Here is a 27,781-nt window from a genome sequence, read left to right on the forward strand (position 1 = left end):
ATATGTGATGGACCTTAAATGTGGCAGTCATCTTGGGACCATGTTAGCCTGAGAGCAATGCTGACACAATCAGGATGGCAGAGCAGGAAGATGGGAAAAGCTGCGTTCTTGATAAAGTTCAGCTACTGAATTAATCAAGATGATACTTTCCCTTATTGTTTAAGCCTTTTTTTAGTGGATTTTTTTTACTACTTGAGACTGAAAAACATCCTGAGTAATAAGTAGAGATATTGTGGGTTTCTCAGACAGAAAAGAAGCTTGTGGAGGGCTACATAGTTCCACTGGACCTAGTATAGTGCCTTGCACGTAGTTGAAGCTCTATTTGTTAGATAAATGTGGTTGTCTTTATTTGTATTTATAATTGAAGCACTAAAAAATAAAACATCTTTCTTCTGCTTCTCTAACAATTCAATACAAAAGCCATTAGGTGGGACTAAGCATGATAGGTGTCTTCAGGTAGGCACCAAGGATCAGTGTGGGTGGGATATTGGAGCCTAAAGAGGGCATCCACGTGAAGGAGGTGCCCTGAAGCTGATTGTTGGAGCCTGAGTAGGGTGAGGAGGGAGTCTCTGTGGGAAGCAGGGATTGAGGGGCAGCCCAGATTGGGTCTTAGAACCTGAGGAACATGATAAAGACATCCACACAGAGGGTCGCTGTTCCAGTGCAAGGTGTCAGATCCTGAATGAGGTGAGGAATATATCTACTTATACTGTTCTGGAAACTTGACTGTAATTTTGTAATCATATGTACCCAAAATGCACCTCTATTTCATTTTTTAATAAAAATATCACAAAGTTACCATTCCTAATGCCTCTTTTTAAAATATGAAACTATTGTTTAACATATCACCTGAAATTCCTTGAAGACAGGCCTGTTTGATTAAAGCAACTTTGCCTTCCCATATGATATCATTTTAACAAAAGCTTTATATATCTAAAAATATGTACCACTTAAAATTTGCTTAATTTAATGAGATTGAGGAAGTGCAACGCTTGTTAACTAATTGCCAGTCTTGGGTGACTGAACTGGTAGGCCGCATATCACTGGAGGTGCTGAAGGCGTAGGCTAGTAAGGGGTAGCAGCATCTTTGTATTCAAAGAACAAGATATTTTGATTGAGAGAGCACTGGTGATTGATTATATCTGTGATCATATTAAGTGTGGCCTTTTGCCCTTATGTAGCTGCAAATTTGACCCAGGTTATTATTTAGCTCTTGTTTCTGGTTTCTTATCACTATGAATTCCAAGGTTTATTAGGTGTAACACATTTAGATATTCTTTTGGTTATTATTGCCTTTGTTGGCTGGTTAGTTGCTTTGTTTTTAAATCCTTATTGCTATATAGTGGACCGGAATGTTTTTTCAAATCCAGCTTACTCATTTTTCCTTTCCTCACCTAGAAACTTTTTTTCATAATTTATTTGCTCCCTTGACTCACTCATTCCATAAATATTTATAGAGTATGTGTTAGGTGCTTTACTCTTAATAAATCAGGATAAGATGGGAATACATGTAATTATAATTCAAGGAAGAAGATAAATGCAAGAAGAAAGAACAAGACTTTAGGAAGGAAGAGTTCATACCCAATTAAGGGAGATCAGAGACTTTAGGATTTTGCATGATTTTTCTTCCTAAAAAGCAGGAACCAAGCCCTTGATGAAAAAGGGTCAAAGCAAAATATCTTTTTGACTGAGGCATTTCCCTGGGACATGGTGCTAAGAATAATTTGAAATGGTTTGGAATTCTGAATGGGCTCTTTCAGATGCTTGTAGATGGTGTAGGAGAAGAGAAAAATGGAAATGTCTGGAGTTCTCATGGTTGATGGTTCCCCCAAGTAGCAGAGGCAGAAATTGCTACACAGTCCAAGGACGCCTGGGAAGAGAGAGGCAGCAAGGGGCTGAGTTCAGTCTAATCTAAATTTCATATGTATTGAAATCTTTTTTTATTTTTCTAGGTAGTTTTCCAATAGGCTTCTTTATAATTTAAAATCCAAAGTCTACATTAATGGCCTCTGGTTGAGATAGTCTCCAGGGCAGCACTTATGTCAGAAATTTAATGGAAATATTTTATTTAAATTTGTTTTATTCAGTAAACCAATAATGAGGAATGAAAAGAAGCCTTGAAGAATGACTTGGGGTTTTTACTGCAGATTGCTTAATAGCTGGGACCTGGGTCATGCTGTCAGTGTGTATGCATTATAAAAACCAGTAGGACTCTTTTATTTCCCAGCTATTTGTAGTTGCAGTTTTACTTTTGCTTATGTGATTATTTGATTGCTTCCTTTATCAGACTGAAGCAGGGACTGGATCTGTTTTATCCCCGACACCCATCACAGTACCTGGAGACTGGAGTGACTTAAGAGATTTCTTGAATAAATGGGCATGTAGGTCTGAAAGGTCATGTTGAATCTTTCTGTAGTGGATTCATTTTGAAGAATCTAAGAGTGTGAAGAGTCATACAGAAACAGATTTTGCTTTTCTCACACAAGCTTTTTTAAGTGAAGTATGGAACAAAAGTTGAATATTTACAACCTGTGTTATACCCTTTAGTTTACATTTATTTTGCTTCTTTACATTATTCACGTAACTGTTATTGTCATTAGTCTTTATTTTAATCACTATAAGGGCAAGTACTACATCTTTTGAATTAGTTTGGCCAAACCCCTGGTGTGAAATTGTCGTGGGACTAGTTCATATAAAATAGTTTAAAAAGTGGGTTTGTCTTACTTCACTAGGGAAATGTTTTCAATATTTCTTATATTTTACTTATGTGAAATGGTTTTTAAACTCTTGACTTATATAGGCCAAGAAAAAAGTATTTACAAATCCAGTGCTGATTAATTATTAAGTTATCTATGCAATGCAGTTGCTCTAAAGGCTGAGGATCAGATCTGAATATATTACCTAGCTTTCATAATTGTCCCAGGTAACTATCAATTAATGACTGCTTACTTCTTATTGGATTGTGCATACTGAGTATTCAATTCTGTGACTCCTCAAAGGTATGAAAATTGGAAGTTATCGTTATATAAAAATTCAGTTCTGTGGTGCAGTCTCCTTGAAAGCACTTACTTGAGAGCGATAGTGGCTCTGCACATGTGTTCACATCATACATGTAGGTACAACTGTAAGCCACTACTGATTTTCTTCAAAGCCTAGTTTTTCTTATTGGTCTCTTAGATCTTTTAGAAAATACAGCATGAAAACATTTTGTGTGGCATCTCAGTTCACTTTGATAGTTTGAGAGGTTTTTTTTAATCTGCAGCACACTTTATAGCTACTGGTTTATTCCACAGTTTCAGTTGAGTCTAAGTTATGTGAAATAATAGTGTGGTGTTTCATTTTACCAACACTTACTTAGTAGCCTTGGTTATTCTTTTCATGGGATGTTCAAGCCATTGTTTATCAGGAAAGTTATGGTTTTTAGGAAATTAGGCAAGTAATAAATATTTCCCTGTAGTTGCTCAAAAGAGCGTACTGACCAGGACATTGCCTGGGGAATGCTTTTTTATATCCAGCTTTGCTTCCAGGAATTGCATTTTAATGGAGTTGCTGGTGCCTTTTATTGGCTCTTTGAGTTTATGCAGACTATACTAGTTTGAATTTATTGCAACTATACTAGTTTCTCAAGAAGAAATATTTGACTAATGACAATGAGGACAGATGTTTTCAAAGTTAAGCTTATTTACATTAGGTTCTGTAAATGGAGGGGGCTTCCTATCAGGTATACCCATCTTGCCTTTTATTGTTTACCTTTTTCTCCCTTTTCCTCCCCAGTTCTATTCAGTTTTGGGGAAAAAATCTACATCAAAGAATATATAACTGATAGATAACATAGAATAACTAGCAAAACAACCTGACTACATCCTCATAGGCTTCCTGTAGTTATTTGTTATGTCGGAATTCTAATGACCTTAAGCATCACTGATGAGGTATATTCTGAACTCCCTGAGGATGGCAGATGATGATTGCATTGAAAAGTTGGTTATAATAGCTTCTTCTGTCCTAGACTGTTAATTGGTGGGGGGGTGGCAGGGAGAGATGCATCAACAGTATTTTCCCAGAGTTTAGAGCATAAATATTTTCTAAAGTTATCACAAGATATAAAATTTAAACAAGACCAAGGAGAGAACTTCTTAAGATTTGTGCAAAATGGAAGGGAAAGGAAAATAGGAGCCTTAAGGAAGTAAAAGTGAGGCTGGAGGAGAAAATGAGGAGACATTGTGGAAGTACTTAATGAAAAATAATAGATAATTAAGAGAGTGAGTACCTGAAAAACTTCTGAGATGGGTTAGATAGTCTATAAATTGACAATACATGATGCTGATTTTCAACAAATTGGAGGGGAAATTCAGATGACTGACTGCTTCTCTCTCATAAGATTTTACTTGTCTTAATATTTTGTATTCATGCAGTTCTAGTTAGATTTATATTAGTGGAGGAGGTACTGCCTTGTTACATTAGAGTTGGTGGGTTGTCAAGGGTAATGGGGACTGTGAGTATAATTAAAATCTTCCTGCATTAAGTTAGCAATTAATTTTTCCCTTTGCCCTTTATTTCCATTAATAAAATAAGGCAAGAAGTGTTTAACTGTGGAAGACTGTTAATAATTGGTCTCTTTATGATGTTCAATGTGTTAGCAAGGATCACTAGCTAGACCTAACTTATATTAGGAACTAGATCACATTTTGATTTATAACTTCATATTTTTTCCTTAATTTCAGTACCTGTGTTTCACTTCAAGTAAACTTGGAGGCTTTGGGTTTGTTTGCATTTTGAGTACCGAATCAACTTTTTCAGCACTTTTGTTTTTCAGTCTTTTGTTTATAGAAACCAGATAAAGAAGTGGCATGCCTGTAGTTTTAGAGATTGATCAAGGGATTAGACCAAGGTGTCATAGGCATCTGATCTTCTCTTCATCTTTATTAACCTACCGTACCCCCCCAGTATATAACTTTTATCTTTTTATTTTTTTTGTGAGGAAGATCAGCACTGAGCTAACATCCATGCCAATCCTCCTCTTTTTGCTGAGGAAGACTGGCCCTGAGCTAACATCCATGCCCATCTTCCTCCACTTTATGTGGGACGCTGCCACAGCATGGTCTGACAAGCAGTGTGTCGGTGCGCGGCCGGGATGCGAACCCCAGCCGCCAGCAGCGGAGTGCACGCACTTAACTGCTAAGCCACGAGGCCAGCCCCAATATATAACTTATATCTTAATTGTTCAATATTAGGCACAGGCTTAACTTTAAAGTTACATACAGCAGCCCTCTGCAGTACTCCTCAAATCTTTCCACTAGAAGTTTCTCTAACAGCAGAGAACAGTGAATAGGAAACCCCTGCCAGTCTGGCTATATAGAGTTTAAAGGAGCCTATTGCCAGGCTAAAATTTATTTGAATTCTTATGGTTTACTTTAAATTTTATGCACATGTTTATATATCTGTATCTCTGTTACTATAAAAATATTACTTCCCATCACATAAAATTGATGCTCTTGGAATATGCTTTACATTCATCCTTTGACTTTAATAATTCCTCTACCACACTGAGGCACAACGCTGGGGTACTTTAAAAAGCACGGCTCTAGAGAAAAAGCACATTGAATAGGATAGAAAAAGTTGTGAACTTGAGCTTAGTTCATGTGGCTGTAGCAGGAGATTAGAAGCTGCTGTTCAAAGAGGGGGAGAAGGAGTGTGTTGTTTATTCAGGTAGCCACCTGCCAGCAGAGCCTTTCACTGGATGATCTTCCAACTTATTAATTATGTCTTTTTTAAAACAATGGTTAGATGATATTTCTGATCTTCTACCTAATATCTCAGAAGACATCTAATTAAAAGAAAATGAACAGGAATGTGTACATTTCTCTCATGTCCCTACTCTACATTTTAAAAGTTTTTTCTGATTATAATACATGATCATTGAAGAAAGTTTAGAAAATATACATGATCATAAAGAAGAAAGTAATCATTGGGCCGGCCCCGTGGCTTAGCGGTTAAGTGCGCGTGCTCCGCTGCTGGCAGCCAGGGTTCGGATCCCAGGCGGGCCGACGCACTGCTTCTCTGGCCATGCTGAGGCCGCATCCCACATACAGCAACTAGAAGGATGTGCAGCTATGACATACAACTATCTACTGGGGCTTTGGGGGGAAAGGAAAAAAAAAAAAAAGAAAGTAATCACTTATAATCCACATCCCATAAGAAACTTGCTTTTTTTTCACTAATCATTATACTCTGATCATGTTCTCATTTTAAATAGACAATGTAAACTAATGGCTTAATAAAATTCTATTATGTAACAGTTTCTTAATTTACTCAACTTCTCTGTCTTCTACATTAAGGTGGCTTACAACTTGTTTGCTACTATGAATAGTCTACAATTGATATCCTTGTACGTAATCTTTGGGAATATCTCTGATTTTTTTTTTTTACTAGAATGCTTTTCTAGACATGAAATTATAAGGTCAAAAATGTGACCAGTTCTAAAGCCCTTGATGCAGATTGCCAGAAAGATTGCCCATTTTCCTGATCCCTTGACAGTATTGCACGTTATTATTTGTTTTATCTTAAATAATTTAATAGGGAAATATGGTACAGCATCTTTATTTGAATTTTTGTTTTTTTAATTTCAAGCTAACCAGATTTTCATTTCCTTTTCATCTCATTTCTATCTCTTGTGAATTACCTGCTCTTAGTCTTTGCCCATTTTTCTGTTGGGGTGTTTGCCTCTTCTCATTGATTCATTGGAATTCTTTGTTTATTGAGACTATTAATTCATTGTTTTGTATATGGTGAAATGTTTTTCTCAGTTTTTAACTAGACTTTAAATTTTTTTTTTAACGTTTTCCCTCCCTCTCTATGTATATGCTTTTATTTGTGAATATATGGCATGGTTTTAAAATGTATGACTGCATACTTAAGAACTCATACTCAACCATGTGAAAATAGTAAAAAGTAAATAGGTGAATGATATCTCACTAAAGATATTTAACAAAAAAAGAACATATACTGTGTGCCAGGTCCTTGGATATAAAGACACGACACAGTCCCTGCCTTCAGAAAGCACACAGTTTAGTGGGTCTTGCTATCCTTTTATTTTCTGCAAAGATTAGAGATAGGTATTACTACTCCCTCCCTGACAACAGTTCTTATGTTAGATATATGTACTTTCCTTTTTTTATTTAAAAAATCATAAATACATCTCAATGTAAATTAAAATAGTCTCCATGGAAAGTAAAACTTTTTTGGTATTTTATACTTGAGATTATGCATATCCTTAGAGAATTAGGTTGTGAAACTTAACGTTAAATTATTGGCTTTACATTCCATTTATAAGTATTTCTATCTTATTTCTGAATGGAAACACTTGTGTACCTTATTTTAATGAATAACTTCTTACATTTTTACACTTTGAAGAGAGTGATGCTTATCAAATAAAAACTTATAAAAATTAAACTTTAATAAACTAGAATTTATAAATATATATAATTTATAAATGTAGAATTTATGAATATATATAAAATAAATATATAGAAATGAGTAGCTTTTCTATATTGCTAGCAATAACCAGTTTAAAATATAATGTAGAGGTCGGCCCGGTGGCACAAGCGGTTGGGTGCGCACGCTCCACTGTGGCGGCCTGGGGTTTGCTGGTTCAGATCCCTGGTGCGTAGGCCCTGCTGTGGTGGCGTACCATGTAGAGTGGAGGAAGATGGGCATGGATGTTGGCCCAGGGCCAGTCTTCCTCAGCAAAAAAGAGGAGGATTGGCATTGGATGTTAGCTCAGGGCTGGTCCTCCTCACACACACACACGCACACACACGCAAAATACATGTATATAATGTAAAAATTCCATGTACGATAACAATAAAATATGTAGGCATACATGTAACAAACATAGGACTGAAATTTTTTAAAACTATAATATTTTATTGAGGGCAAAAGAGGAGACTTATATAAATGGTGAGACAGTCTATGTGCCTGAATGGGAAAAATCAGTATTGAAAAAGATAATTTCTTCCCAAGTTAATTTCAAAAACTTAATGCAATTCAGCCAAAATTCTAAAGGGATTTTTAGGGCGGGGGCAACTTAACAAAGCTATTCTAAAGTTTATTTGGAAGAATAAATGGGTGAAATTGGACACTCGCTTTTAAAAATTAAAAAGATGAGGCATTCGCAGTCAGATATTGAAACTGTTGTAAGCCATAACAGTTAATAGTGTGGTGCCAGTCCAAGAAAGAAATAGATCAGTGTAGCAGACTAGAAAGCCCAGAAATAGACCCAAGTACTTGAAAATATTTAAGCTATGATTAAGGTAGGATTTCAGGTCAGTGGGGGGAAATAGATCAAGAACCAAATAGTGCTGCAATAACCGATTAACTATTTGGAGAAAAAATAAAGTTATATTGCTCTATCTTGAGTCATATACCACAACAAATTATAGATGAATTAATAAGCTATTTTTTTAGGAAACTTATTTAAATATTCAAGTAAAAAAAGAGAAGCTATAAAGGAAAAGATTGCTAGATATGATGATCTAAAATAAAATAAATAGAACCCACTCCTAAAAGAAGAGGAGGATGATTTACTTCACTAATTTATGACTATTATTGACAACATTGCCCCATCCATCTTTGTTTCTATCAGAGTGCTGTTGTGCAAGTCTCTAAAATGACTGACCGTGTGAAAATATGGGATTGGTATGGCTATGAATATTCTTGTGCTAGGAATTATTACTACATTTTTGTATTTAAATTATATATAGGAAATAATGTTTGAAGACTGAAACTACAGCAATATAGAAAATGGGGCACCTTGGTTGAAGGATCTGTCCCATTATACTTGGCCTTCCTTTTACATTAGTTATTCACTCAACAAATATTTATCGAGCCTTGCTGGATTCTGGGAATGCAGCAGTGATTAAGATACAGTTTCTGCCTTCACGCTTATAGTGTGGAGACCAACAAGTAAACAGGCAGTGTGAGAAGCACTACGCTAGAGAACTTTGGGGTTGTACTTGGAAAGAGCGTGGAACTCAGTCTCAGAGGCATCAATGAAGGCCTCAGGAGAAAAGGAGAAGTAGTCAAGGAAAGAGGGGAATGAAGTGTATTCTAGGCAGAGGGAAGAGTATAGCAAAGTCTGAGAGACAAGATGGCCTGGCTTGTTGGAGATACTACAAGAATTTCAGTATAGCAAAATTCACTTGCAATTGAAGTACCTAATATCTGAAACTAAACATTGTTCATTTTCTAAGAAACTAAATGTTGTCATTTTTCGAGGAGAAAGAAAATGCTTGTGAAACTAGCATTGATCAAGAGTAGACGAAAACTACTTCCAGCTAATAACAGAAAATCAACCAACTAAATAGGATTGCCCTTGCATCTTTAATGACAGACATTTTGCAAGAGATCAAAACAGAAAAAGTGTTTATGGTACTTTGCAAAATCTAGCCTTAGCATCTCAAAAGTTTGATGAAATTCTCAACCCTTTTATTTAGACGTTAGTTTCATGCTGTGTCCCAGTTAGTGAGACCTGAGGACTCCCATCAGCACCCCATATGACAGCTCCTCAGCCTGCTGAGTCAAATGCACATATAAGAACCTCTGTCTGGTGGCCTCACCTTACTCTGACTTTAAGGGATACGAGTCCTTAAGACTAGGCATTTCCCCAGTTGACCAAAAGGAGAACCTAGATTGAAATCATGGTCCGGATAGTATACACATTGTTAGGCATTGGCTTGAGTGCTGGTTAGGATGTGCCTGAGATGGGTAGGGAAGATTGAGTTAAGGTAGCCAGTGATGAGTGCTGCTGTTGGCATTCCAGGTACGTTTGCCCATGTGCCTGTCAGATAAGCCAGATTCCCAAAGTCTAACTTTTCCATTTTACAATTGCAAAGCATTTTATACCACAGAAAACTATTCTGTGAAAGATTTATCTGCTAGCTAAAGGTTCTGTCCAAGGTTGAAGGCAGTGAAAATCGTCTTTAAACAGCATATGATGTTTTCTCTAAGTCTTTTCTGTGGATGTCCTGTTTCTGCCATTCAACCACAATGTAAGCTTTGACTTCTCTGCCCTCTAGTGGAGATCTGTGGTTAAATTAACCAGTGTCTTTTTGGCTATAGGAAAAGTACCTCCTTTTTCTTGATTGGCTTCCAAATTTTAGCTTCTGTTTCCTTAAAGAATTTTTTATTACCACCAAAGCAACATATTTATAGTTTTATTCCTTTTTGTGTGTGTGTGAGGAAGATGAGCCCTGAGCTAACATCCATGCCAATCCTCCTCTTTTTGAGAAGGAAGACTGGCCTTGGGCTAACATCCGTGCCCATCTTCCTCCACTTTATATGGGACGCTGCCACAGCATGGCCTGACAGGCGATGCCTTGGTGCGCACCCGCGGTCCGAACGTGGGCCACCAGCAGCAGAGTGCGCGCACTTAACCGCTACACCACAGGCCGGCCCCTATTCCATTTTCTAAGATGCTATTAAACACCTTCCCTGGCTTCCCCATAGGATCAGGTCTAGACCCTGGCCCTCTGCAACTTATCTTTACAGCCCACCGTCACCCCAAAAGTGTCAAATGTATTCCTTTTGTTCTTTCCATTTGCATGTCTCAAATGCCCTGTCAGTGTCTCTGCCTCTTCAGATCTTCCTCCTCCTTCAAGATTGAACTCAAAGCTCACTTGTTTCTGTGAATACTGTACCCATAGTGATAGCTCTTTTCTGAACTCCTGTGAAATGTACTTCCTGTGCCATACATTTGCACTGTACTTGTTGGAAAAACTTTTCAAATGTAGCAGCCTTATCTCTTCAGGCAGATAAACTCCTTGAGTATGTACTGTCTCACGCTTCTTTTTGTCCCCTGTGGACTCTAGCAGCTCTCAGTGAATATGTTAGTTATTTGCCATTCAAAGATGTCCAGTATCCTGACTCTATCTTTTCCCCTGTTGATGGCAGAAAAGCTAATTTTCTAGATTTAAATATGAATATTAACAACAGCAATGCATTTCCCCCTAATCAAACCTGTCAGCAGTACATCTATGTCTTAAATATTCTAATTTCTTTTTGGTCAGAGCCATTAACAATATTTATCAACTCCTTAGTTTGAAAATGACTGGAAAATTTCAAAACAATCATGCTGTTAGTTTAGTAATATTTGGTAAGTCATCAATGTTGTTTCATTACCCTTCTGCATGTGTTCTTTGGCCTTATTTCTGAATAATGTTTCAAGTTGTAACTTTGATCATAGTCTAATTCTTTATATCCATAAACAATTCAAATGTTTAATATTAAGAGAAGCGTAAGCAGATTTAATTTAGCCTCCCCTAGATGTTATCAGTGACTTTTGTAGTTTAAATTCCTTGTGGAGGCATGGTGATCATGTGTAGCAGAGGACTGGTACTAAAACCAGAAGCCAGGCTAAGCAATTGGGGTGTAGCTAGTAGGACACACAAAGAAGAGAACAGATGATACAGGCAAAAGGGGCATACAGGCACTATCTAGGGTGAAGTTAAGATCAGAGTTAAGAGTTTTAGAGAACAGAAAAGATGTTGCTATAAGTAGAGGTGATATTCAAAATATTTAGCAACTAGTATGGCACAGCTATCACCCAATCAGAATAGGCAGGAACAAGACCTGTAAATCCTCTGCTGTGCCAGACATTAACCTGTTTGTCGCTGGATCGTGGAACATTCAGAGAGGCTCTAGGCAGCCACTGTTTGCCATCCAGTATAGAAGTATTTCAGTGTTTAAACAATTAGTACAGTTGTACCACTGTATCCTGGCTGAACATAAGACCATATGTCTATATTGATGGCTCAGGCTACAATGAAAGAAATGGACCACATGTGGGATCTTCAAAGAGTGGAATGTGGAGTTTCACTTGAGTAGAAGGGAACAGAATCTGGACAGGGAGATAACTCAAAGACAAGGTCTTAGGATCAGGCCCCTATCAGGGCAGCTGGAGTATTTCTTTAATGCAAGAGGAACAGCTTGTTCTGGCAGAAGGTATATTCAACCTTACCAGACAGAATCCTGACTCTGCTGCTTACTCCTCGGTTACTTTGAGCAAATTATCTCACTTTTATGAGGCAGTTTCTTCAGCTGAAAAATAAGTCTCTGATCATACCTGTGCAGCATTTATCCCAGGGCGGTTCAAATGAGATAATAGTTATGAAAAGATTTTAAATTATGGAGAACCAGAGAGTGGCACAGAGGCAGAGTCTTATTATCTCATGATGAATGCTGCTTGCTCTCTACCCTATATTTAAGCACTCATCTTGGATTGATAAACCGAGGATATGAGCAATAATTTAATGGAGATGATGCACATGGTATATTGAAATTAGCCTAAAGTTTATTCCTAATTTTGCCACTTATTGGTTATGATACCTTGGACAGTATTTATTAATTCATCTAATACATACCGAGCATCTTCTGTATGACTGCCACTATACAAACATAGTCCTACCCTTACAGAGCTTCCAGTCTAGGAAGGGAGACAATAGATGTTTTTTGGAGAGCTGAGTTCCCATCATCCTGATCTCCCTCATACCTAGCACAGTTACCTTGAGGGAGTGGTAGCTATGTGTACCCTGGGCGTTTTGATGTTTTTCCAAATCTTTAAGACAAAGGTTTTCAATCTTAAATGCTTGTCAGTTATGTATGGAGCTTTTTAAATGTACAAATTCTTAGGCCCTGCACCTCATGGTATACTGGTCAATGTTTAGAAACCTGTTCTCTGTGTAGGGGCTGACTTGTAGCATTTGCTGATTTTCCTGGTAAATGCTCCCACTGTGGCCAATTTCAAGCTACCAATGTGAGTCCCACAAGATTTCCAAAAATCTAATTGGCTGTCATGAGCCTGTATTAAGCAGCTCCAGCACACCATTGGCCCCACCTCAGAGCTAAGGAATCAAGATCTGTAGGCATGAGGCCTGGAGACTTTTTTTTTTTAGCTTTTTTTTTTAATTGATGTTTTAATAATTTATAACATTGTGAAATTTTTGGTTGTACATTTTTGTTTGTCCATCACCATATACATGTCTCCCTTCACCCCTTGTGCCCACCCCCATCCCCATTGCCCCTGGTAATCACAATGCAGTTTTCTCTGTCCATGTGTTGGTTTATAATACACATATGAGTGAGATCATATGGTGTTTGTCTTTCTCTTTCTGCCTTATTTCACTTAACATAATACCCTCCAGGTCCATCATTGTTGTTGCAAGTGGGACGATTTTGTCTTTTTTTATGGCTGAGTAGTATTCCATTGTATATATATACTACATTGTCTTGATCCAGTCATCAGTCGAGGGACACTTGGGTTGCTTCCACTTCTTGGCTATAGTGAATAGTGCTGCAGTGAACATAGGGGTGCATAAGCCTCTTTGGATTGTTGATTTCAGGTTCGTTGGATAGATTCCCAGTAGTGGGATAGCTGGATCATAGGGTTTTTCTATTTTTAGTTTTCTGAGGAATCTCCATACCGTTTTCCATAGAGGCTGCACCAGTTTGCATTCCCACCAACTGTATATGAGGGTTCCTGTTTCTCCACATCCTCTCCAACATTTGTTGTTTTTTGTCTTGGTGATTATAGCCATTCTAACGGGTGTGAGGTGATGTCTTAGTGTTGTTTTGATTTGCTTTTCCCTGATAATTAGTGATGTTGAACATGTTTTCATGTGCCTGTTGGCCATCTGTATATCTTCTTGGGAGAAGAGTCTGTTCATTTCCTCTGCCCATTTTTTGACCGGGTTGTTTGTTTTTTTGTTGTGTGAGTTCTTTATATATTATGGCGATTAACCTCTTGTCAGATACATGTTTTGCAAATATTTTCTCCCAGCTGGTGGGTTGTCTGTTCATTTCGATTCTGGTTTCATTTGTCTTGTAGAAGCTCTTTACTATGATAAAGTCCCACTTGCTTATTTTTTCTTTAGTTTCCCTAGTCTGGGTAGGCATAGAGGCCTGGAGATTTTTGTTATTAAAAAAGTTCCAAAGGGAGCCAGAGTTAAGAACCAGTGACTTATGGGCCGGCCCCGTGGCTTGGCGGTTGGGTGCGCGCGCTCCACTGCTGGCGGCCCGGGTTCGGATCCCGGACGCGCACCGACACACTGCTTCTCCGGCCATGCTGGGGCCGCGTCCCACATACAGCAACTGGAAGGATGTGCAACTGTGACATACAGCTATCTACTGGGGCTTTGGGGGAAAATAAATAAATAAATAAAATCTTTAAAAAAAAAAAAAGAGCCAGTGACTTGTGAAGTTTCCATATTGCATGCTTGTCAGATGTGACAGGTTCAGAACACAGTAAGACTTGTTGCTTTTTAAAACCAAGTATTCTCAAGGAGTTGAATCTCTGGTGATAGAAAAGACAGCATAGCAACTCTGACATTATCGCAGGTGGGTGAGTTAAGTTGTACATATTAAATAAATTTTTAAAGTAGAATAAGGATTATAGACAAAAGACGTCCAGTAACAACTCCCAATTGTAACCCAGAAAGAGAACGGGGTAGTGCCACCAGAAAGCTGCACAATAACTGCCAGGTTTAGAGGGAGACAGACGGCCTATCAGTCAGGTGATAAAAGAAATGTCATGAACTCCTGGCTTTTGAAACCAGCTTTGAAGGGGTGGGGAAGGATACTGGAGAGAGAAGAGGGGCCTTCCAGGTTGATGAAACAGTGTGGACAAAGGAAGTTAATAGGTACCTTTGAAGAATGATGGGTGAGTCCACTTAGATCGGAGCCTATGGAAAGTATAAAGAATCTTGAACATTAAGGTTTGGGAAAGTATTGCTTAACATAGATGCCCAGTGTTTTTCAAGGCTCTTCCCAGCCTATTTCTCAGCAAATATGACTTGAGTGCTTACATTTTTCCAGACATCTTTCACTTAGCAACTTAAGTAAGTTATACTCAGGTATTAAGTAGATTAATGAGAATGCGTTAATCTTTCAGTTCATTCTTAATGGTTCCTGAATACTCTAAAATTAAATGCACATTTAGAATCTCACATCATATTGTTTATAGGTCAAATTTTTCTTAAGAACATCAAGAAGTAATTATACTCTTTAAATAAAAACTATTTAACAATAGGACTCTGGAATATTTAAAAAAAGCCAACAAACATGTATTTAGTAATTTAATTAATTAGTTCTCCTCCTTACACAGCAGCAATTATTCTATTCACTAAGAAGAAACTAAGAGCTATCTTGACACTTTTCTCTTGGTAAAATTCTAATGTTCTGAGCAGATCAACTATTTGGCATTCTTTTCACTAACATATGTGAAGTTACTTCACAAGGTAGGTGGTTATATCTGGTGTATGCACTTGTCAGAATAGCTTGGTAAGCATTCTACCTTTAGCTACCATCTAAATGCCACTGTTCAGGATAGCTGTATTACCCAATAGTTACTCCTGTTGAATAAACAATGTCGTATCTTTGCATTTTTGGCAGTGGATTCTATTGAAATAAACATAATTGAACATTTTCTTCATTCTTTTTAAATCCATTTTACCTAGGGCCTACAATGCCTTAATATACTGAGTTTCTGTTTTTGTTTTTTTAAGTTTCTTTTTCTAAGTAAGCTGAAAGGAAGCAAATCATTCATTGGCCTGACCATCATAATAGTAACCTAAGAAAGAAAGAAAAAAGTCATTTGGGGCTCTTGTGTTAGAAACAATTCTCTGACTTGTTTTTGTTTTTTGGATTTGTTTGTGTGTGTGTGCGCGAAACGAATTTTACATTCCTTAGGCACTATTTTAAAGTGTAGAAGTCATAGAAGAAAGATGACAAAGGATATTATTTTATTATAAGCCATGAAAAAAGATGTGCTTTCTTTTGCAGCTTCCTCCCTACCCCCTATATTAGTATATAGATATCAAAGTCAGATTCTTAGTTTAGAGGCAGCTGGTTATAGAAGAAAGATAGACCTGAGTTCAGATCCTGACTATACCGTCTATTGGCTTTGTGACCTTGAGCAAGTCCCATAGGGTTGTGGTGCACATTAAATAAAATAACATATAAAGTACTTGGCCCATAGTGATGCTCTATAAATGTTAGTTCACCTCTGTAGATGTAACTGGTTTTGGCTGTGCTCTCTAAGGAAGCATTAAGGGTATTTTGCTTTTTACTTCTCTGCATACTCTCATCACAATTCTCAAAGAGCTGAAAATAATTTGAATTATTCCTCTTTTGATCTGCTCATTTTAGGTATGAGGGGAAGGGTATGAAGGTAGTAATAGCCCATAAAGATATAAAAGGGTGCTCAACCTTATTAGTAATCAAGGCAAACCAAATTAAGACCTTAATGAGATATAACACTAGATTGACAAAAAAATGAAAATTGATGATTCCAAGTGTTGGCTAGGATTTAGATCAACTGAAACTCTCTTTTCTTCCTGGTGGGAGTATAGATCAGCACAACCATTTTGGAAAATAATTTGGCACTATCTTGTAAATTTGAACCTTTACTCTATGACTGCAATTCCACTCTTAGGTATATATCCCGTTGATACTCTTGTGCATGTAGACCAAAAGATATATACAACAATGTTTATAGCAGCATGGTTGATGTCACCAAAAATTAGAAACAATCTAGTCTAAGTAGAATGAATAAACTTTGATATATTCGTATAATGCAATCTTTTACCCCAGTAAAAATGAATGAACTATAGCTATATGTAATAAGTGGATGAATCTTGTTAGTATAATATTTAGTTTTTTAAAAGCATTTTGGGAAGACTACATACAGTATAACATAATTTTTAAAGCCCCCAAACAATCAAAACTAAATAATGTATTGTTTAAGAATATAGACATATGTAGTTTTTAAAAAAACAATGGAGTAAAAGAAAAAATGCAAAGAGGTAGAACCAATAGGTAAATTAAAATGAAATTCTGAAAAATACTCAAATAATACAAAAGAAGGCAGAAAAGGAGGAATAGAGGAATAAAAATATAGGGGACAAATGGAAAATAAATAGCAACGTGGTAGACCCAAATCTAACTATATCAATAATTACATTAAATGTTAATGGACTAAACACTACAATTAAAAGGCAAAGATCATCACAATGGTAAAATAAAGCAAGCTCCAACTATATTCTGTCTATAAAAGACATTCTTTAAAATATAAAGAGGTTGAAAAATAGACCTTGCAATCAGTGAGCATAAGTCTAGAGTGGCTATATTAATATCAGGTAAAGTGGATTTCAAGGCAAAAAGTCTTACTAGAAGATAAAACAATTGTGAAAAAGAAGAATCTAGTTAGAGGATTTATATTTCCTTCAAAACTTACTATAAACTACAGTAATCAGGATGGTGTGGTACTGGCATAAAGATTGACAAATAGATCAATGGAACAGAATAAAGAACCCAGAAGCAGACCTCACTAAACTGTCATTTGATGTTTTACAAAGAAGCCAAGTAATCCAAAGGGGAAAGGAAAGTCTTTTCAACAAATAGTGCTTAAAACTGGATATCCACATGGGAAAAAAATGAACCTCCTCACCTCACACCATATACAAATATTTATTCAGGGTAGATCATAGACCTTATATATAAAATCATAAAGCTTTTATAAGAAAATATGGTAGAATATCTTTGTGAGTAAAGGGTAGGCAAGAATTTCTGAGGACACAGAAAACAATAACCATTGAAGAAAAAAATTGCTAATTAGACTTCAATTGCAACTCTTATATGTTGATAAGAGTGTAAAGTGGTAAAGCACTTTGGAAAAAGCCCTGGAAATTTCCTATAAAACTACACATGCATCTATTCCATTACCCAAGAGAAACAAAAACATATGTCCACCAAAAAAAACACAAAAGAACGCTCATATAACAGCTTTATACATAATAGACAAAAACTCAAACATCCCAGGCATATATATCAATAGGAGATGAATAAACAAACTGGTATATTCATACAATGGAATCCTTAGGAGTAAAAAGGAATGAGCTCTCCTGTTACGTGCAACAACATGGATGAATCTCAAAAAACATAATGGTGAGTGAAAGAAGCCTCACATAAAAGAGTATATACTGTATGATCTCATTTATATGAGCAGTGGAGTCATATAAATGGAGTCATATGCTATGTACTAATTTTTGATGGAAAAAAATGTAGTGGAAGAAAAATCAGAACAATGGTTACCTCCGGGGGGGCGTGGTGTGAGGTATTGACTGACAAGGGGCACGAGAAAAATTTCCGAGGTGATAGAAATGTTCCATTTCTTGATAGAAGTTTGGGTTACACAGATGTCTATATTTGTCAAAACTCATTGAATGATGCACTTAAAATTTGTGCATTTCATTGTATATAAACTTTACTTAAAAAAGAGCTAAAGAACTGTAACACTGAATTCTAATTAATTATATGAATTTAAGGGCAAGTATCCCGATGTCTATAACCCACTATAAAGTGCATCAAAAAATAAGATGGATTGATGGATGGGCAGAGAGATGAATAGATATGTAATAAAGCAAGTACAGAAAATATTAATGGTAGAATCCAGATGGTGGATATACAGGTTCACTATAAGATCTTTCAACTTTTCTGTATGTTTGAAATTTTTTATAGTAGAGTGAAAGCAAGAAAATTATAAACTTAAAATTCAACAGAGTAGTCACATCTTGGGAGAAAGGAATGGGAGATAGGGAAGAAGCAAATAGGTAGATGCAAAGGTATTGGTAGTACTGTAGCTCTTAAGTGGAATGGTATTCACAGGTATTCATTTTATTATTGTGCTTCAAAACTTACATATATTTTAAATATATCCTTTATTATTTAATTTTCATACAATTAAAAAATATGAGACGAATACATCAAAAGTTGAGAACTATTAACCAGTAATAACAATAATGAAGCACTATTTGTTAAATGAGATTCCAGGAAATTATTTCTATTTATTTTGGTTCCCCTGGGCCCAAAAATGTAATATTTACATTTGCTTATCTGAGTCCTTTTTTTTTTGGTGAGGAAGGTTGGCCCTGAGCTAACATCTGTGGCAATCTTCCTCTATTTTGTATGTGGGTCACCGCCACAGCATGGCTTGATGAGCGGTGTGTAGGTCCACACCCGAGATCTGAACCCATGAGCCCTGGGCCGCTGAAGCAGAGCGTGCTGAACTTAACCATTTTGCCACTGGGCCAGCCCACTTATGTGAGTCTTTTCATTTTCATTCCTGCAAACGTTCCAGGTTTTGACTATTGATTCTAGAGACAATCAGTTGTTTTTCTTTTAACACATTTCTTTTCAGTCCCTAACGGACATACTTAACTAAAACCTCTCCTATAGGCAAAGAATGTAATGCACTTGACCTGTCCTCCCAGTGCAGGTAGAATCTTTGCTGTGTTCTTCCCTTTGTGGAAAATAATAGACATGCCTGAAATCAATAATGACAATAAAATGGGAATAAACATTATAGAGCTGGCTGTGGCTGCCCAGGAATGGAGACAGAATGATGTAGAGGTGAATGGGGATGGTTCCATAAACTTGAAAATGTAGCTGGCTCATCAGCAGGAGGTATACATACTGTTTGAGATTATTATTCTCCTCCTATTATTTGTTTGCCAAATAGGGCAACAGTGACCAGAGAGCAAATATAAAATGTCAGGGAGGAAATTTAAAGAAAAAGCACCTCAGTGTCATTACTTCTCTCATCTTTTCTCACTTTTCCTTCATGTCACTGTTCTTATCTCCATGAAGATCTGTATAATATCTTAACATATAATGATTCCTAACCTAGGCCAGGGAGGGGTAAATTATATGTTTTTTCAGCATGTTGGGAGGCAATATTTTATCAGTTTTAATTCTGGCTTCACCATATGAGTTTCCTTGGGCAGCTTACTTCTTTCCTTTTTGTGAATTTCAGTTTCTTCATCTGTAAAATATTCATATTCCATTGAGTCTAAATTGCCATAACACCCTCAATTATTTTATGTGCCACTAAGAAAAAATAAATATTGCAATTAAACTATGAATCAATGCTTTTTTTTTTTATCACATTGATTGTAGACATTTATCCTAAGGTATGTGTGTGTTAGAATCAGTGAAAAATATGGTACCATCAACCTTCTGAGTTTATAAGAGTAAATAGGACAATGTACTTAAAGTGTTGAGAAAGGTGCCTGGCATGTGATAAATAGTAAGTAGTAGCCATTATGTTGATGGTGATGGTGATTTGATCACGAGCACTTTGTGAAGTGGTGCTCATTGATTAAGTTATTCATTGGTCATCTTGATGAGATTTGGTGGTGGTAGTCAGAATGCCCACTCATTTTGAATTTGAAGTAGCCTACCAGTAACATAACATCTTCAGTTGGTTTTCAGAGGTAATTCTTTTAATTACTAGCACTTCATTATCAATAAAATTTGTTTGAAGACTATTGTTGACGTTTCCTTCAGGAATAAATCCTATTGATATATATCAACCTCCGAGGTTGGTTGAAGTCACTTTTTATGGAGAGAATTTAGTTCAAGTGCACGGCATGAATGATATATTCCTACATGTAAAGCTTAGTAAAATTGCATTGTTGATATTGTGATATGAGACTTCAGGTTTTAAGTTATTTTTTCTCATTTTCGTGTCTATACAGGAGGCAGACAGTGGGGAAGAGGAATGCCGCTCACAGCCCAGGAGGTATGTTTGCTTGTTATATCCTATAGCATTTCTGGAGTTAACGTTTTTTCTCTAATTCTTTCTCAGTTTTGTCAGATTAGCTTATCCTGGTTTTCCAAGATGCTTAATTGGTCTCTCAAAATGGGATTGCTTTAGGAATCCAATTACTGACTCAGAAAGATTAAAATGGTAGATTGCATTATGTTGTAGACATACATACATACATAATGGTAGATTGCTTTTAAAAAAATGCAAAAAGGTCAATATTGGCCCAGTTTAGACCCAAGTCTCCAGAACTATCTTGGGTAATAAAAAAACAAAATTTCTTTACCTTTTAGGAAGATATCAACTGAAGAACATTTCAGCTTTCTATTTTGTGCTTATGTTTGTCATTCATTTTGATAGATTTTGGCAATTCTTACAGGTTGGTTAATATTTCACTTCCTAAGTACAAAGGATATACTGAGTACTTTACCTAATTCTTTAAGATTTTTTATTTATTCATTTTTTTTTCCCCCCAAAGCCCCAGTAGATAGTTGTATATCATAGGTTCACATCCTTCTAGTTGCTGTACGTGGGACTCGGCCTCGCGTTGGACGGAGAAGTGGTGCCTTGGGGCGTGCCCGGGATCCGAACCCGGGCCGCCAGCATCAGAGCGCGCACACTTAACCGCTAAGCCACGGAGCCGGCCAACCTAATTCTTTAAAATATAATTAAACTTTTTTTTAACTTACCTAATCCTTTAAAATACAATGAAACTTTTTTTTTCTCCCTCTCATGGAATAGTGGGCATGTTGTTATAAGGGTACCAATACCTGCTGCCATTAAAAGAAAAAGATTATAAAAGACCTCTAGGAAGTATATAATAACATTTGTTTTTTTTTAAATGTTTTTTTTAAGTCAACTCCCTCTCACAAGAAACAGTCTTGGTAAGTTCTGAATGGTCATTTAAATGTTACCAAACTTATGTCCCCTGAACTCCAATCACATGAGCCATTCTGGAGGATACAGAGAAAGGATACAATAAGCATGCTCATTGTGGAGAAGCTGGCTAAAGGGAATGCTTCCTTAATGATGAATTACCAGGTATTTGTTGATGTATACTTTAGTCTTGTTAACTACAACAATATAAAAATAGTTTTTTTTCATCAGTAACTGAGGTTATTGGCAATATTTTTCCTGTCTTGGTTATCACAAAAATTTTGGCTTACAGCTTAATTTCTACCTGTCTCTTAGGGAAGATGTGACAGTGCGGTGTCATTCTTTTGTGTAGGGCTAAGAGAGAGAAACCCAAAAGAAATTTTAGCTGAATGCTTACCAGAGTCATCATAACCTTATTCCCATTAGAATGAAAAAAAGATTCCAAAGGATTCTTAAATTTTCTAGTAGGCCAAATTTAAAGATCTCTGGGTTAATTTCAAGCTTTACATATTGACTTAGTATCTACTGGGTTAATTGTTGTTCCAAAAAATTATATAATGATGAGGCAATGCAAGTCTATTCTCTTATTTATAATGCTGAGTTGTCAAGCCTTTAAGGACCATAAAGATCCCTGTTTTTAAAGTTGTTGGTTGGGCTGGCCCTGTGGCTTAGCGGTTAAGTGTGTGCGCTCCACTACTGGCAGCCCAGGTTCGGATCCCGGGTGCGCACCGACGCACTGCTTGTCCGGCCATGCTGAGGCCGTGTCCCACATACAGCAACTAGAAGGATGTACAGCTATGGCATACAACTATCTACTGGGGCTTTGGGGGAAAAAAAAAAAGGAGGAGGATTGGCGATAGATGTTAGCTCAGAGCCGGTCTTGCTCAGCCAAAAGAGGAAGATTAGCATGGATGTTAGCTCAGGGCTGATCTTCCTCAAAAAAATAAATAAATAAAAAAGTTGTTGGCAATAAATCATTAATATGACTAGCAGAGGACTTTTGTAGGCTTCTATTCACACAAAAAAAGCATGATTTATAGAAATAAGAAATAAAAAACAATCTAGTAGCACCCATTTAAAAAAATCAAAATTTACTTACCTGTTGTAATTTCTTACATTCAGTGTGTTTCCCAAGCTATTCCTAAATCTAATTGCTTTAGTCTGACTCAAAGCAAAGAAACTTCTCTCAAGTGTTAAATGGATGCCCCTTGTAGCTAAGTGGTATGTAAGAGGTTGATTTGTATGTTTGGCTGCTACAGATTGTTCTGACATTCTCCATCACTTACCACACAATAAACCAGCATGGAGTTAGTGTCTTTTCACTGAGCATGCCTGAGCTCATCGTGTCAGTTTGTGGGTTCACTTGTGGTTTGTAGTAGTTAATTGAGTAGTAAACAGCATGTCATTAAAACTAATGCCAGTTCCAGGTAATGGAAAAGATGTTGCATTAATAAACTCTTATTTTAACCAAATGCCATTTATTGGGAAAGTCATAAGTTAAAGGTACAGTCAGGCGCCATATAATGACGTTTCGGTCATCAGTGGACCACATATACGACAGTGGTCCCATAAGATTAGTACTGTATAGCGTGTAGTAGGCTATACCATCTTCTAGGTTTGTGTAACTACACTCTATGATGTTTGCACAATGAAATCTCCTAACAACGCATTTCTCAGAACATATCCCATCGTTAAGCAATGCATGATGTAGTCTTTTAATGTAATTAGCCCAAACTATGATACCTTTCAAAGCCAGTGTTCACAGGCAGCAACGACAACCAAAAAATAGATAAATTACATCAAAATTTAAAACTTCTCTTCATCAAAGGACAAAATCAATAGAGTAAAAAAGCAACCCACAGAGTGGGAGAAATATTTGCAAATCATATAGCTGATAAGAGGTCAATGTCCAGAATGTGTAAATCCTACAGTGGTAGGATAGACATTCCCATTCCAAGGGGAGAAATAAGGAAGAAAGAAATAAGGAAGAAAGAAGTACTTACTTGACAGGCCCCAAGTAAGACCAAAACTTAGCAAGGCAAATTCCATTAGATCTTAAGGCTCAAGAATAATCCTCTTTGGTTTGATACTCTGCGCTCTGGACCCACTGCGGTAGTGGTCCTGCCTTCAGGACCTAGTGGAGTGGTGATGTCATCTGCACAGCTCAGCGGGGCAGCCCTGCACCTTTGGCTCCCTTGGAGTGCCACCCATGCCACGTTCTGCAAGGGCCCACCCACATGGCACTCTGCTGGGTGGTGGCCTCACCCTTTGAAACCAAGGTAGAAGGCAGCCTTGCCCCTCGGCCCTTGCACTCGGGGCCTATAGTGGGAATAGCAACCCTGATGATCTCTAAATCACCTTTGGGGTCCTTCTTCCCTGAATCACCTTTGGGGTCCTTCTTCCCTTTTCTTGAAGGATAATGCATGTTCACAGCCTTCATTCTGTCTCATTTTCTTTTCTTCCCTTAGTCCCAGCTGGCAGTATTTCTGCTGGTATATTCCCATCTCTATTCTTGGCTTCTGTTGAGATATCTGGTTACATCCATGGTTCACACCCATATTAATCTCCTTACCAAATGGTTGGTCACCATATCCTTGGTGTTCTCTTCCAAACATGCTTTCTCATTTTTTGCAATATGGACAGGCTGAGAATTTTCCAAATCTTTAAATTTTGTTTCCTTCTTCCTTGACAACTCCTTCTTCAATTCGTTTCTCTCTTTTCATATTTTACTATAAACAGTCAGGAGGAACTAGGCTGCTCCTTCAATACTTGCTTAGAAATCTTCTGAGCTAAATATCCAATTTCATCACCACAAGTTCTACTTTCCACAAGACGCTAGAACATGAACACAATTCAGCCAAGTTCTTTGCTACTTTATAACAAAGGTTGCCTTTTCTCTATTGTCCAGTAACATGTTCCTCATTTCCTTCTGAGACCTCATTAGAATGGCCTTTACCACCCATATTTCTACTAACATTCTGTTCATGATTATTACGTATTCTCTAAGATGGAGGGCTTTCTTGCCAGCTCTCCTCTTTTCTTTCTGAGCTCTCACCAGAATTGCCTTAACACTTCCTTCGTGACAATCTTAGCTTTTTCTAGCATGCACCACAAAACTCCTCCAGCCTCTACCCATTATCCAGTTCCAAAGCTGCTTCCACATTTGTAGGTATTCGTTATAGCAGCACCCCACTTCTCAGTACCAAAATCTATATCAATCAGTTTTCTAGAAAAACAGAATTAATAGGCAATATATAGATAGATAGATTTATTATAAGAAATTGGCTCATTCAATTATGGAAGCTGGGAAGTCCCAAGATCTGCAAGTTGCAGACCCGGGAGAACTGATGGTATTAACTTCCAGTCTGAGTCTGAAGTCAGAAGACCGATGTCCTAGCTCAAAGACAGTCAGGCAGAGAGAGCAAATTCTTCCTTACTCAGCGTTTTATTCTGTTCAGGCCTACAATAGAATGGTGAAGCCCATTCACATTGGGGAGGGTAATCTGCTTTACTCAGTGTACCGATTCAAATGTTAATCTCATCCAGAAGCACCCTCAGAGACACACCCTGAGGATAATGTTTAACTGAATCTCTGGGCACCCTATAGCCCAGTCAGGTTGACACATAAAATTAACCATTGTACATGGGACCGGCCCCGTGGCTTAGTGGGTAAGTGCGTGTGCTCCGCTGTAGCGGCCCGGGGTTCGCTGGTTCGGATCCTGGGCGCGCACCGACGCACCGCTTGTCAAGCCATCCTGTGGCAGTGTCCCATATAAAGTGCAGGAAGAGTGGCAAGGATGTTAGCACAGGGCCAGTCTTCCTCAGCAAAAAAAGAGGAAGATTGGCAGATGTTAGCACAGGGCTGATCTCACAAAAAAAAAAAAAAATTAACCATTGTACAACTCATTTAAAAAACGGGCAAAGAACTTGAATAGACATTTCTCCAAAGAAGATATACAAATGGCCAATAAGCACATGAAGGGATGCTCAACATCACTAATCATTAGGGAAATGCAAATCAAAACTACAATGAGATACCACCTCACACTCATTAGGATGGCCACTGCCCAGAAAAACTAGAAAATAACAAGTGTTGGTGAGGATGTGAAGAAATTGAAATCATTGTACACTGTTGGTGGGAATGTAAAATGGTATAGTATGGGGGTCCTCAAAAGATTAAAACTAGAATTACCATATGATCCAGCAATTCCACTTCTGGAATTAAAGAATTAAAAGCAGGGTCTTGAGAAATTTGTACACCCATGTTCATAGTAACATTATTCACAATAGCCAGAAGGTAGAAGCAACCCAAGTGTCCTTTGACAGATGCATGGATAAAACAAAATGTGGTATATACATACAGTGAAACATTATTCAGCCTTAAAAAGGAAGGAAATTCTGACACATGCTACAAGATGGAGGAACCTTGAAGATATGCTAAGTGAAATAAGCCAGTCACAAAAGGATACATATTGTATGATTCCACTTATATGAGGTGTACCTATAGTAGTCAGATTCTCAGAGATGGCAAGTAGAATGTTAGTTGCCATGGTCTGGGGGAAAAGGGGAATGGAGAGTTACTGTTTAATGGGTACAGAGATTCAATTTTGAAAGAGAAAAAAGTTCTAGAGATGGATGGTGGTGATAGTTGCACAACAGTGTGAGTGTACTTAATGCCACTGTACACTTAAAAATGGTTAAGATAACACATTTTATGTTACGTGTATTTTACTACAATTAAAAAACAAACAATGTATTCGTGCCACTCTAGCCCCTTTTTATGACATTTAAATTCTGGCAATACTTTGTCTTTCCCAGAAGATGAGCATAAAAAGATAACATGATTACAGAACTAAAAATCAGGTTGTGTACTATTAGCTTTTTGGTAAAAAGATAAATGGGTGAAATTCAATGCCAGTCTTTCTCTTGCATACTTATGAACTCATAGCTTTTCTTCTTCTTGTGTGATGACCCACTTTGCTGACTAGGGAACAGCCGGGAAGATAATTATAAAACTAAACCATATGACATGCCAATATTCAATCATTTTGACCTACAAACAGCTATTTCATATGAGTCAACCTAATAAAATTATAAGATAATAAATAAAAATGAACAAAAGAAATATGCCACTGAAATAACTCTCTGAAATCCCAAGACATGTTTTTTAAGGTGAATAGTTGTGGTACAAAACAAAGTACTTTAGATCTAAATTTAGAAAATAAATATTTAAATTATAGTAGAATTCTTCCATTCTTGTGGATACGAACTCTAAGCTAAGAATTGTATAAAGTAAAAAGAAAAGGAATGACCTTTAGGAAATTGTCTTTGGGGTCAGCAATTTATAGTATTGTACAATAATATAGTTTCAAAGATCTGGGAGAAATTGACCTTTTTTTTTTTTTTTAAGACAAATGAATGCTTAAGCCATTCAGGACAATTTTTATGTTTTTCCCCCTCAACTCAAGCAACACATACAACGTTTGTCACCAATATTTTTGTGTGTGTGTGAGGAATATCAGCCCTGAGCTAATATCCATGCCAATCCTTCTCTTTTTGCTGAGGAAGACTGGCCCTGAGCTAACATCTGTGCCTATCTTCCTCCACTTTATATGGGACGCCGCCACACCATGGCCTGACAAGCGGTGCATCAGTGCGCGCCTGGGATCCGAACCCCGGCCGCCAGCAGTGGAGTGCGCGCACTTAACCGCTAAGCCACCTGGCCGCCCCTGTCACCAATATTTTTAATTACTCAATGCGAAGTTATTTTCATGTTCAGCCTAAAACCTCTCCTGTTTTTAAGCCTAGTTTCTTCATCTTTACTCTTTCATAGACATAAAGAGTTACCATCTACTGAAAAAGTTCTTGCCTTTAAAAACATGTTATTTTCCCTAGTGTACTTCAAACCTAGCAATGAAAACAAAGTTTGCAGCAGATAGGATGTAGAGAGCAATGTGGGCCAGAGGAATCTCAGAAAATCTCTTGGAAGAGCAGAGTCTTGAATGAATGGGATTTAAATAAGAGAACAGAAGAAGAGCTTTTCAAATATAGGAGGATGGGGAGAGTGGAAGGATATCCTCAGAGGTCTGGAAGTAGTGCTAATGTGTTTCAGGGACAATAAGAAGATAATTGTCTATATCTTAAAAGCAGAAGAGTTTTGATTTAATAGATCTTTGTCTAGAAAAATGACATGACTGCTAGAAGAGCCTGGCAGTGTTATGCAGTAGGAGAGGAGGCAGGAAAACTATCTAG

General features: G+C 37.2%; 1 protein-coding gene across 2 annotated transcripts in view; it reads left to right on the top strand.

Annotated features, from left to right (window-relative positions):
- SSH2 (slingshot protein phosphatase 2) overlaps positions 1 to 27,781 on the top strand; it is a 251,644-nt gene that overhangs the window by 83,712 nt on the left and 140,151 nt on the right. For both annotated transcript variants that reach the window (XM_087440691.1, XM_087440692.1), the window contains one exon: positions 20,586 to 20,629. In XM_087440691.1, coding sequence (XP_087296817.1) covers positions 20,586 to 20,629 — 44 coding nt within the window. The remainder of the gene's footprint in view (positions 1 to 20,585; positions 20,630 to 27,781) is intronic.

Source organism: Ceratotherium simum, chromosome 16, assembly GCF_057802395.1.
Source record: "Ceratotherium simum simum isolate JZ-2026a chromosome 16, ASM5780239v1, whole genome shotgun sequence".
NCBI classification, from domain to species: Eukaryota; Metazoa; Chordata; class Mammalia; order Perissodactyla; family Rhinocerotidae; genus Ceratotherium; species Ceratotherium simum.